Genomic DNA, 12,649 nt, shown 5'->3' with positions numbered 1-12,649 from the left:
TCTTCACGCCTTGATGTGTATTTCGTTTCAAATGTATTGTTGTTTATTTTTCATTCTCATGTATTTCCTTTCGTATTTATTTTGTTAATGTAATGTATTAAGGTCTCTCTTAGGGATTGTTGTACTCTTTTTCCTTCACTAGGCTTGTATCCCAATTGGGCTTTTCCTAGTAAGGTTTTAATGAGGCTCTCTCTCTCAAGTTTGGCTCTCTTTTATTTCTATAATTCAATACAATGTACTTTTTTTAAAATTTTAGGAAAATTAATTTTAAATTAAATTAGTATAAGTAATAATTAAATTAATTTCTAGTTGAAGTATTGATATACTATTAAATTTTAAATCTAAATTAGGTGAAAATAAATATCATTATTTAATGTTGTATGGTGGGACACAGTGGGACCCTTGTAATAGTAATTTAAGAGCCCATGCATTGGAGCAAAATCTGCTTCAGGCTCTTAGCAGGCTCTTAAGTCTGACGTGGCACATGAATAGTGTAGAATAGTGCTGAATAGTGTATAAAAGCCCAAATAAGAGCCTAAGCATTGGAGTTGCTCTTATGCTGCCCGCAATGCATGCATGGGACAAAACATGTCAAAGTGGTTTCTGGCTGCAAGAAAACAAGAAAGGGTTTAAGACAAAGCTAAAATCTTTTAGACCATTTACAATGAGGGTATTGAGTCAGGGGTTAAGTTTTGTTGACATAGTATAGTGGTTTGTTGAGTTTTGTTGAAGATGATGTGAAGGAGAGAGGTGTTGAGGAAGTTCAACATGTTGAACCTGAAAAGGGAGGGACACTTGGCATCATGCGATTGACTGTCTGGATTTTTCTCATCTTAATCTTTTGAACTCAATTATTTCATTGCAAAAAAAATATTTTGGAAATTTTTTTTTTAACCAAAATTCATGATTTCTTTTCCTCTATAAATAGAGACTTGGTTCGTTTGATTTGAACACCGAAAAAAAAAACTAAGTTTTTCACTATCTTAATATTATTATCTTTCTATTAGCCTTTGTTTTGAAAAAATAAATTATTGTGTGCTTAGTTTGTTGTCTTACATTTTAGTTAAGAAAATAAAATAAATTATTGTCTATATTTTAAAAAAAAATTAAATTGTTAAGTGTTTATTGTTTTAATTTAATTTAAATCGATAATTGTAATTTTACATAATCATAAAAATATAAATATAAAATTAAATAAAAATATGAAATAAAAAAGTGGTGGGGGTAGGGTGTTGAATGAAAAACCATTGGAGTGGGTAAAAGTTGAATGATTGTTGAATTGGAGAGAAAATGATGTGGAGTGTTGGGAAAAGGAAAAGTGGTGTTGAAGGTTGAAAACCATTGTACACCCTCTGGTCACTATTATAAGTAAAAGTTAGTTTTGTAGATTCATTCAATAATTCAATAAATTATGTATGCGGTCATTAAAATGGTCGCATACATCATTTATTGAATGAATCTATAAAACTAACTTTTACTTAGAACAGTGACCGGAGGGTGTAAATGGTATTAGATGGTGAGACCATTAAGGGTTGAAATGATTCGAATTACAATCATGGAGGACAAAAGTTAAGCCATGGAGTGAAACAAGGGAAAGTGAGTAATAATATGTACACACCACATTTTTTAAACACTTCATTTCCACCTATTTTTATTTCTATCTCTCTCCTCTTATCATCTATCACATCTCATACTTTCTCTCTCTTACTTTTTCTTTTCTTCCTATCTCTCTTCTCATTCCACCTCTTTCCACCTCTCTCATAGGTGTGAAAGAATCATTATTGAGGGAAAGTCTAATCCAGAGTGTCACCGATGATGGTTTGGACATGTGGATGCTCGAATCCATTATTCAATTCAGTGATTAAATGCAAGCACGTGCTAGCCTCTTAATTTTGCTCTGGACCCCCATTTTATGTTCAATGTAAATCATAAAATATAAGAGACCACTTTTTAAAATAAAATCAAAAGCTGAGCAATGCCGTATGCTCAAAATCTTTAGTTTTTTTTTAACCAAAATAAAAATCTAAGTTGTTATGTCTGTTACAAGGTCAGTTTGAAAAAAGAATGTTACAACGTCATTATTCTTATTTAAGAGTAAGAGAACCCTAAGGGAAAGTCCTAGAAGAGATAGGTGAGAAAATAGTAGCTGCCATGTAAAAAATGAAAGTATCCTTTTATAGTGAGTTAGTCCCAAACCCTAAATTTAGCCTAATAGACTCTTTCACCTCATGAGTCATCGGCCCAAGAGTCCTTACAAAAGAACATTGTGTCTAATACAGTAATACCAAAGAGGCGTGTCCCAACCCCCATAATGGTCTCCTAATCCTAGCTATGCTCACCTTTGGATGAGGGGGCTCAGACTCCCCTGAACATGTGATAAGTTGCCCTCTCGAATCCTAGAGGTGAGGGACCTCGCCCTATCGTCTAGTGATTGTACCAAGCTCTGATTTTGGGCGGGTCCTATCATGGCAAGTCTCACCCAGCTCACAAGACACCACGCTCGAAGCATGCGGAAAAAGTGTGTCTTAATGACCTTAAGTCTCAATGAACACATGATGCCTTTGATGACTCGTTATGAAGATAACCTTCGACTAGTGGTTTCGACCAGTGCGCAAGGGTGTCCCCCGCAACTCGCCTAAGGCAACACCATTCTAATCTTGACTTCTCGCTGATAGGGGCGGCTAATATACATAAGTGACGCTGAATCGTCCACACCTAAAGTGGTCGGGTGAAGAAGTTGTGTCTAAGGGTTCGCCCAAGCTAAGTGACTCACCCTTGAGGGATTCCCCACTTGTCATGTCCGTACGAAGGTCATCTTGAGGGAAATCACCTCTCGAGCAAATCCTAGGAAGGCTCTCTATTTGGGAAGTATCTAACCAGCCCACAAGACACTGTGCTTGAAGCATGAACTCAGATTCAGAAAGAATCTCATTTTTTGGTAGTAGGAAAGGGAAATTGGCCCATAAATTAGATAGAGGTCAAGGCGCAGTCGGGCGACTGCTAACTCAAATGTCCCCAAGAAGCTGCTTGAATCTGTCTTGGAATCCCTACTCACCCATGTCGGGATTCAACCTGACAGCTTGTCAAAGTGTCTTAACTACCTCGAACCCCCGTTGTTGTATGTTGCCCTTCGCGGCTCGCCATGAAGCTCTCCCTTCAACCGGCGGTTTCGATCAGTGCAAAAGGGCATCCCACATGGCTCGCCTTCTGGTTCTGGGTTATGCCATCTCTTCAAAAGGGGTCCCACGAGATTTGTGTTATCCTCGCTTTGTGTGACCTGTTACCGGTCTAATTCACATGCCTTAGCTTAACCAGGCTGCTTACAAATTGAAGTTTCCCGAAGGAAGTCAAGTGCGACCATTTTTTCATGTGTCATCATGAAATTTTTTGATAACCGCTTATGCTTACCATCCTCGAATATATAGGCAAACTAAAATTTTGAGTAGATACTTCAAAATGTGCTTCTGTGAGACTAAACATATGAGGTGGCCTAAGTGATTAAGCTCGGGTAAAATTTGATATGCACGTTTTATCTTTTGCTCCTCCAAACATAAAGAATTGTGAAAGAAAAAATACCCTATAGAACTATTTCTCTAAAAAATGACTATCTCAAAACTATGAAGCTAATCACAATAGGGACCCCAGAATGATGATAGTAATTGCATTGTCTGATGACAGCTCCAGCCATTACATATGACATTTTAGTTCGAGAAGCGTCGATACCATGCCATATCCATCTTTCATGAAGAAACATGCTGCAAGTGTAAGCCAAAAAACAATTCAAATTCACGTATCAATGATCAATAATGGTTTACAAGTATGAAAATCTTTCTATAGTTAATTCTAAAGTCATAATCAATTCTGGGAGAAATAGAAGTTGAACCAAACTTGCTTCCCTTCATGATCAGGAAAGAAAAGCAGGTCTTTAACTATGCTAGGCTATACAAGGACAAGTTTTAAGGAGGTTAATTTCAATACCACTTCAAACTTGAATCTATGGACTCTCATCATCTGAACTCATGTCGTCATCCATCCTCCTTTCAGCTATCGCTGGAAAAAGCCGCTGACGAAAATCAGAAGGCGGTGGGCGTGTTTGGGATGAAGATGATCCTTGAGAAGCCTCTTGTTTTAGAGTTTTTGCTGGCTTCTTCTGTGCAATTCTCACCTCATTGCATACCTTATCAACCATTATTAAGAAGTCCCGTACTACTACAAACAATCGCAGGCCTTCATCCTTCCTGGTATTCCCATGAAAGTAATCACCAGTGCTCTTCACAAGAGCCATGATTTTCTTCTCTTCTTCCATCAGGTTCATAACATCAACCTCAGCATTCTTCACAAAGCTTCCTACTTTCTCGTAAAACCCTCTATCCTCCTTCACATTCGCGAGGTTTTTGTTTACTAAGTCCCTGGTTCTTAGAAGACCATTGGAAAGTATGCCAGTTGTTGAAGTTAAGCTCTCCCTATCTAGAATTGCTGCTCTTTTTACATTCTCAAGCTCACTGCTCAAGTGTGAAACCGCCTGAAGACCGATTTCACTGTAGTGATCTTCTTCTCCATCCATTTTAATACTGGACAAACTCTGGCTCTCTTTCGCTGCTCGAGCAGCTTTTATGCCCTCAGAGCGGATAATCTCTTGAACAACAAAGTGTAAAAGTGTAGTCTTGCCATCTGTTCCCTTCACATCAGATAATTTCAGGAGTGTATCAAGTTTAAATGCTTGTGCACCGCCACGGAATGTTCCATCATTCATTCGGTTACCAGTTTTGAGAACAGCTTCAAGAAGTTTGAGGAACAGCCGGCTGTTTCTTAGTTCCTTACAAGCAACCTGACATATCAGATGAGGTTGCAAGATTCAGATTTTTTTCCCAGATGAGAATGTGACAACAAAAACCAGATGTGAGGGCAGGAATTCCAAAAAAAAAGGAATTGCATGAGGATACAAATTACAGAACATTGCTGTGTTCATGTCTGTGTATATAATGGTGTCCAAATCATGACACTCACCAGAAAAATTGATTAACAATGTTCAGCATTTCAAATGAATCACTTTCAAACCCAATGGAGTTATTAATTACAATCAAACTCATAGAAGTTCATATTAATCAGAAATCGATTCACTACATTTATATTTCTTACTATGAAGGTACAACCATATACAAGGATTTGAAATATATGTAATTGTGAAAATACACAAAATTAGAGTCCAAATTCACTAAATTTAGCATGCACAAAAAAAAAAAATTAATTAACGAATTTGTGGTCAGAATGATGAAAACACATTCAATAAGTTGTTGGATGGTGCAAGATTAAGAAGTTTACTTATACATAGATGTGAAATGCTCACTAACCCTGTTTGTCTGTCTGTTTGTCAAGAAAGACAGAGCACATCAACATGGGAACATCTACATGCAAATGTAATTTCACAGACAGCAAAACATGACATATAAATTTCAGCATCAACTTGACATAATATATGCAAGAAACGACTTTACCATGCTTCTGACAGTTTACTATGTTACCTTTGATAATTGGCAACAAACTATATTGGATGATATATCTGAATCAAGTCATTCTATAACCTCATTTGGTACTAACCAAGCACAAATTTTTAATGTCATAATCATCATATGATAAAGAGCATAAGCAATGCAACTGCAGGGTTGATGCAATTTAGAATATCATACCTCTAAAACTGCAAAAGACCCCATAATAGTAGTGAGGTCCTCTTTAAATGTACCCATGAAAAGTAGAGCTTCCATTCGGTTGAAAGCAAATGGAATGTCAACCAGGGCTTTCAGAAAACGGTCAGCAGGCCCAAGTTGAGACAGCTCACCGCCAAAAAGTCTAAGCTTAAGTTCTTCATCTGACGTAGGTGCCATCTTCAACAAGGTTTGAAGGACTTCTGAGGGTAGCTCATTTCCTAATCAGCCAAAGACAGGTTACAAAGCCTTCATACAAGTGGAACAGGAGATACCTAAATAACTATGCATTTAAATTTCTATACATTCTTATCCATAACTATGATCAATGAATTTTTCATGAATTTTTATCACTAAAGCAAGATTAATAGGGAATCACTCGACTTGTTCAGGAAATATGCGTCTCAACAGCTAAGCCCGGTCTACTACAATTTTTCCTCCCCTATACTCAACAGCATGTCAATCAAATAATTTTAGAACAATATTGTAGACGAACAACAACATTACCACATTCTATCCTCCACAATTGCAAGGAAATGGTGCTAGTTTCAAAGAGTACATGTGATAATATATGTGTACAATGTTTCAGGTATCGACGAGGGCATAGCTGTCTATTAAATATTCTCTCTGACAAGAAAGTGTCTACCAAATAATGTGTTCCCCAGAAAAACCAAATATCACTACACCCATCAGCAATTTTCTAGGAAAACTGAAGGAACAAGAAATCACCTTCATAAAGTGCATCACCAACTTCTTCCACTGTCACATTCAATGCTCGCAACAGAATTAATAAATTTTGCGATTTCTTTTTGTCGATGATCTGGATATACTGAGGTGAAGGGTCTTGGGAAGAAGACCCTTTCTGTCGTTGACCATTGTTTTTATCCACAGCATTATATCCAAAAAGTGTTTCTATCATCTCTTCATTAAACCTGTCAAATGTTTATTATTTAAGAATATTAGCAGCTAATGATAAATCATTATCTTCAGTCAACAAAAGAGGTTCGGGATTCATTGCTTACTGGAATGATCCAGACTTGATCTGATTCCAGACCATTGAATGATCGGAGTTAGCTGGAACCTTATCCCAGAAAAAAGGCTTTAGCTTGGCTTTAGGAACATCAGCTTCACCATCTGCATCAGCTTCAAAACTCTCTGTAGCTTTTGGTCTACTAGCTGGAGGAGGAGGTCGAGGAGGAGGAGGCCGAGGAGGAGCGATACCACTCTTAGGAGGAGGAGGTGGTGGATGTGGACCAGGTTTAGCACCAGTTGGTGCTGGGGGTGGGGGTGGTGGAGGACCAGGTTTGCCACCAGCTAGTGCTACTGCCGGTGGTGGAGTTAGACCGGGTTTTGCACCAGCTGGTGCTGGGGGTGGTGGAGGAGGAGGACCAGGTTTGCCAACAGCTAGTGATACTGCTGGTGGTGGAGTTAGACCAGATTTTGCACCAGCTGGTGCTGGGGGTGGTGGAGGAGGAGGACCAGGAGTTGGAGCGCTGCCAAGAGTAGGATGTCGAGGAGGACGAGCAGCAGAAGCAGGGATAGCAGCGTTATTTGAAGCCCTAAATGAAGGTGGTTCAGGGGGAAGAGGATTCCACCTGCCTGGAGGAGGTTTTAAAGGAGGGATTCCAGAAGGGATGGTTCCTACTCTCCCCGGAGGAGGTTTCACTTCAAATGGTGATCCGGCAGCAGTATACGCTCCTATTGGTTGACTTTCTTGCACTGAGGTCTTTTTGTTGTCAACTAAATTATTACTTGATGACTGAAACCCAAGTTTCTCCCCTTTCATTGAATTTCCAAAATCATAATTGGAAGAAGGACCTGTAGGATTAAATTCAACTTTGTCAGGACTGGTACAGGTACAACACATTAACAAAGAATGCATAAATAGTAATATGATATGTACCAACAGAAAAGTCACTCATGCTCAAGGTGAGAAGGGGCCTCTCGTCATTTTGTCTAACTCGTCTAGTCTTACAATACCGACTACAGAATAAAAAGAACAGCGCTGCAGCTATAAATGTCACCAATGCAGTTATAACTACAGCAAGAACCACTGTCTTTCTATTATTATGCTTATCTTCCTGCTTGTTAGAGTCAGAAGAAGGAGGAGCAGAAACATCTTCAGCTGCTGGTGGCGTCAATTTCGGGAAAAATGAGGATGGAGGCAAATGAGGAACCAGAGGTTTAGGTGATGGTGCTGAAGCAGGTGATGGTGTTGAACTGGGTCCAGATGATGGTGCTGGACTGGGTTGAGATGCGGGTGCAAAACCGGATTCAGGAGATGGTGGTAGATTGGGTGTAGGTGATCCAATTGCAGGACCTGGACTAGGTGGCTCTGATATTTGCTGGAGCAAAACTCGGCCTGAGTTCCTTCTGGGAACACTGAATTTTGAAAGAAGTGATCCCATATAAGTGACATGCCATATATTGGAATCATCCTCTTCTATTGAGACACGTATTGGAAGATTATTTTTTCTCAAACAGTGAAGAAAGTTTTCCCTGAACTGAGGATGGCAAGCCGTAATCAAATTTTGGATGTCCGCTCGTGCAAATAGACTAATCTCTGAACTGACTCTATTGGTGCTCCCAAACAATTCCTGTGGGAGGCATAAGTCATGATCTTGAAACTCTTTCTTTAAATGAATTAAATCTTCCCAGCAACTGATCCACAGTACCTTCGCAACAATGCAGCACAAAATGTCAATGTTTCTGTATACTCAAGTATGACAAATAATAGTAAAACAATCAAGTACATGAAATTTAGTGTCAAATGAACTTAGCAATAAACACATAAGAAAATGCAGAAACTGATATTTCCAAATAATAGTGACTGTTCATGCTAATAATGTGATAGAATTTCAGAGTGCGATATAGTTGTAGTAGAAGCAAGATGCATTAATAAATTATACCATCTTTCTTGATCAAGTCTGTTTGTGTGTGTGTTTCCCATGCGGACACAGCACAGACAAACACACACAAAAAAAGTAATTACTTGACAATCATCTGATGGCTCAAGCAATCCAATACGAAGTAAAACTAAAACTTACACTTGGTAAACTAGATTCTGCTACTAATAGATTCTGTATCAGAAGCTGAAGTCATGCCACAAAATAGTACAAAAACAACTCTAGTCCTCACTTCCTTCTTAGGTATTTTCAACAAAAAATTTGTTATGCAGAAGATAAACATAGAAATATAATCATCATTTCCTTTCACGCTGCCTTAATTCTGACTAAAAATGTAAACTAACATCACTTCGCAGATGGATAGGAAAAGTTGGAACTACTTGGATTTAATGTAAATAAGATGGCCTCTATTCTATTGATGTCACAGATGGTAGTCCATAGAAAAAGTATTGCAATGATTTTTATTAGCTCTAGGTATCATTCAAAAGATCATATTTTTAATTCACAGTTTCACACTCCATCAGGGAATAATGGATTTGGGAAACCATTAGATGCCAGTTACTATGGGGCTGAGACCATCGCCAAATTAAACAGCAGCTACCATTAGCCATTCGCTTCCAACGAAGCAACATAGCTACAGGGGTACCCTCACCATGGGATATATGGGCTAAACAGCTTAAATCCCAATTGAGATTGTCATATCAGGAATGTGACAGGCTAAGATAATCTAGAGAAACACAGCATTCAAACCCAACTTTAGAGATAAGTGAATAGTGAATACCCCCATACCCCCAGTCAAGGTAAGAAACACCAAACTTCTATATTCAATTTTGTATAGGGAAGCAACTTAAAACCTCAAATTTTCTGAGTTACACACACACACATGCTGAATCAAGATGAAGGTAGCCTTACCTTGTGCTCATCTAACAATCCGGATGTTGAATCAAGTAGTTCACTAACAAACTCATCTTGTGATTCCTTCTTTTCTACAAAGCTAACTGCTGCTACAAGAAGAAGAACCAAAAGAACACAAAAGCTAAACCTGATGGCAACCATATATTTCTGAATTCCCATTCCAAGTGCTTGACTTTCTTCTCATTTCATCAAAGGGCTATACCCCCAAAACAAAATCACTTTTCATTATCCAACACCAACCCACTTCAATTCCTCTGCAGAACAAAGGGTTTCTCAGAATTCCAGGATCAAGCACAATCAACAAAAGCAAAACCCAAGATTCTTTTCCGACATCAAAGTTCCAAACTTTTACTGAATCAGATCAAACCCAGTAAAACCCACCAGGAATATCAATCAAAAAAGTAGGAAGAGGATGTTAAACAATCAAAATCACAAACTTCCCACGAGAAACAACCAAAACAGTAAAAGCAAATTCAAACTAGAGCTCAAAAGAATGATTATAAGAAAAGGGTGTCTTTGATTCTGACAGGATCCAACGTTAGCAGCCTCAAAACGAGGGCTATTGTTGTTGTTGACCGTGAAATGTTGAATGAGGCAAAGTTTGATTTTTTTGGAAAGAAAAGAAAGGAAAGAATTTGAGGAAATTAATGTAAGAGCGTGTTGTTAAGATTGAAAACAAAGGAAGTTTCTTGGCGCCAGACAGAGAAAACTACGCGTAAAGAACAGTCTTAGGAGCAAGGATTCTGGATTCACTATTCATTCAGACATTGCCAAGCCTAGCTGCCCACCACTATAATACTCAGTCTTCTTCTTTGCTTGCTTTTAAGAGAGTAAACTATAAAGAAAATGTATTATAAATTGGAAAAAAACAAAACAACGGTAAGAACAATGTCAGAAGTTTAATTACTACATGATCTAAACATTCTATTGTCATTTATGTTTGAAGCCAGGTTTAGCTGGTTTTGGTCGTGTAGCTCTTAAGGATTGAACTTTCGACGTATACGTTCAAACAACCACTTTATTAAAAAAATATATTTAAAGTTATTTTTTATATATGTAATATTTCCTAAAAATACTAATATGCTAATGTTAATTAAAAGAGAATTTTTGGATGAAAATTGTACATAAGATATTAACATTTAATACTTGGGCATGAGGTATGATTGTACGGATGATGTTGCTATGAACCAAATTGTGGCTCAAATCCTTGCACAGAAACCTCCCTAGGGTTGGTGATTGGTGGCTTGGTGTTTCTGGTTGAATCCAGTTGCTTTTTCCTTTGGTATTGGTGCGGTGGTATGTTTTTGGGCCTTTGTGATCGTCTGGTACCGTTTTTAGGATTTTAGGTTGGCTTTCTCTATGGTGGATTCCTATCTTTTTGGATGGTTGTAGGATTCTTGTCTATTGTATAGATTTATGGTCTTTTTTGGGGCTGTCTTTCACTGCGGGTGATTAGCTGTTTGTTGTTACTTATCACATTTGCATGTTGTGTCTCCTTTTCAGCTTTGTTTTCAAAGCTATGATTAATATATCCTTTTACTTTCTAAAAAAAATATTAACATTTAAAATCATGATAATAAGGTTAGTTTGGTACAATACACCAATTTACTCTTATATATTAAAATGAATAAGATTATGTCGTATGAACTCTTTGCCACAACTACCACCACCAATTCTGCCACCACCGTCGTTGCTGACATCGCCACCACCACCTCAACCACCACCAGCTCCACTCCCATAATCACCACCACTCATTGCCACCGCCCAGGGTCGTGTAATGGGTTAGAGACCATGACGACAAGTGCCTTAGGCCCAACTAAATTGTACATATAAAGTATATACGATTGAGACTTGAGGAAGGTTGTAGAACAATGGAAAATTGGATTTTATCTTAATTGCAACGTGAGAATTAGGAAGTGCAACGTAGAAGTACAATTTTAGAACCTATTAGTAATAGTGTTTTATATTATCAAATTTAAATTTAAAAAAAACTAATAAAGAAAATATCTGTTCTTTTTAGATTTTCAAAATTGAAAAATTAATATGTGTTTATTCATAACCATTATTTTTTTGTGACTTATATATCTATAGTCATATATATAAGTTTTTTATTCACTCGTTGTTTCTTCTTTCCATTTTTATTCATTGTTTCTACTTTGAAGTGAATTATCATAAAATGTTATGAAATCTCTCATTATTTCATTCCTTGCGTTTTAGATTCTATTAAAAATTTAGGTTCTTTTCCAAATATAAATATTGCCTATAAAATTTTATTGACAAAAAACATCCGCATGATTTATTGTCAAAGTTGACTAATTTTGTATTACATGTGCGTGATTTCATAGAAAAAGGATATTATTATCTATACTCGAGATTTCAAAAAAATTTAAAAAATTATTATTTTTTTGTTACTATTATCTTACATTTTTGGAAAATCATGGATTGGTTAAAAATAATATCTTTCTTCAAAAAATAATTCGTTTTATTTTACACAAATATTATTTTTCAATAATATTTCGTTAAAAATATTTGTTTAATTTCAAAAAGATGTTAACAGCTTTCTAAAAATAAAATATTGTGTTTAGTTAATGGGATTGAAAAAAAATGTGTCAAAAAAACTGAAAGAATAAGTAATAAAAATTGAAAATAGGATGACCTCTCATGTTACCAAAAAAATTGAAAATAGATGTGATGTGCAAAAAAAAAAACATAGGGAAATGAATTATATGAGGTTACTAAATTTAAATTTTAAATAAATATCTATATAAGAAACAGGTTTTTTTTTTGAAACTATATAAGAAACAAGTTAACTTAAGCCAAAAAAAAGGTTCGTAGGGAATCTACTTTGACCACCCTTTTATTATAAAATTATTTAAATCTTGTTTGAAAAATGATAGACATTTCACGTATCCTTTTCTTCAATTTTGTGATTCCAAAAAGATTGCTAACTCAACCTAACAACCCAATAAAATTGGCCCAACCCACAATAGATTAAAACCCTAATATTTACTACACTTTCATGTTCAATCCTTTTTTTTGGCTTTGCCGCCACACTACCTGCAAAATGAGATAGCCAATGATAGAGATAGACTGATAGACACTATATGATTGAACATGAAAGTGAAG

At 36.7% G+C, this 12,649-nt stretch overlaps 1 protein-coding gene across 2 annotated transcripts; it reads right to left on the bottom strand.

The window, feature by feature from the left end:
- Positions 1–3,420: 3,420 nt before the first annotated feature.
- On the bottom strand, positions 3,421–10,332 carry LOC130742488 (formin-like protein 5). 2 transcript variants are annotated; one of them, XM_057594590.1, is made up of 7 exons: positions 9,521–10,332; positions 7,606–8,377; positions 6,725–7,520; positions 6,432–6,634; positions 5,688–5,923; positions 3,979–4,828; positions 3,421–3,755 (listed from the first exon to the last, which is right to left on the bottom strand). In XM_057594590.1, exons 1-6 carry the CDS (start codon positions 9,680–9,682, stop codon positions 3,995–3,997), a joined length of 3,003 nt encoding a protein of 1,000 aa, XP_057450573.1. In that variant the 5' UTR covers positions 9,683–10,332; the 3' UTR covers positions 3,421–3,755; positions 3,979–3,994. The 2 variants fall into 2 exon arrangements, with proteins under 2 accessions (XP_057450573.1, XP_057450572.1); XM_057594589.1 differs by lacking the exon at positions 3,421–3,755 and having other exon boundaries at positions 3,765–4,828.
- Between the last annotated feature and the right edge of the window lie 2,317 nt (positions 10,333–12,649).

The sequence above is a fragment of the Lotus japonicus genome, chromosome 3 (assembly GCF_012489685.1).
Source record: "Lotus japonicus ecotype B-129 chromosome 3, LjGifu_v1.2".
Taxonomy (NCBI): Eukaryota; Viridiplantae; Streptophyta; class Magnoliopsida; order Fabales; family Fabaceae; genus Lotus; species Lotus japonicus.
Note: the sequence above shows the minus strand (reverse complement) of the source record. Positions and strands in the feature narration are given on the sequence as shown.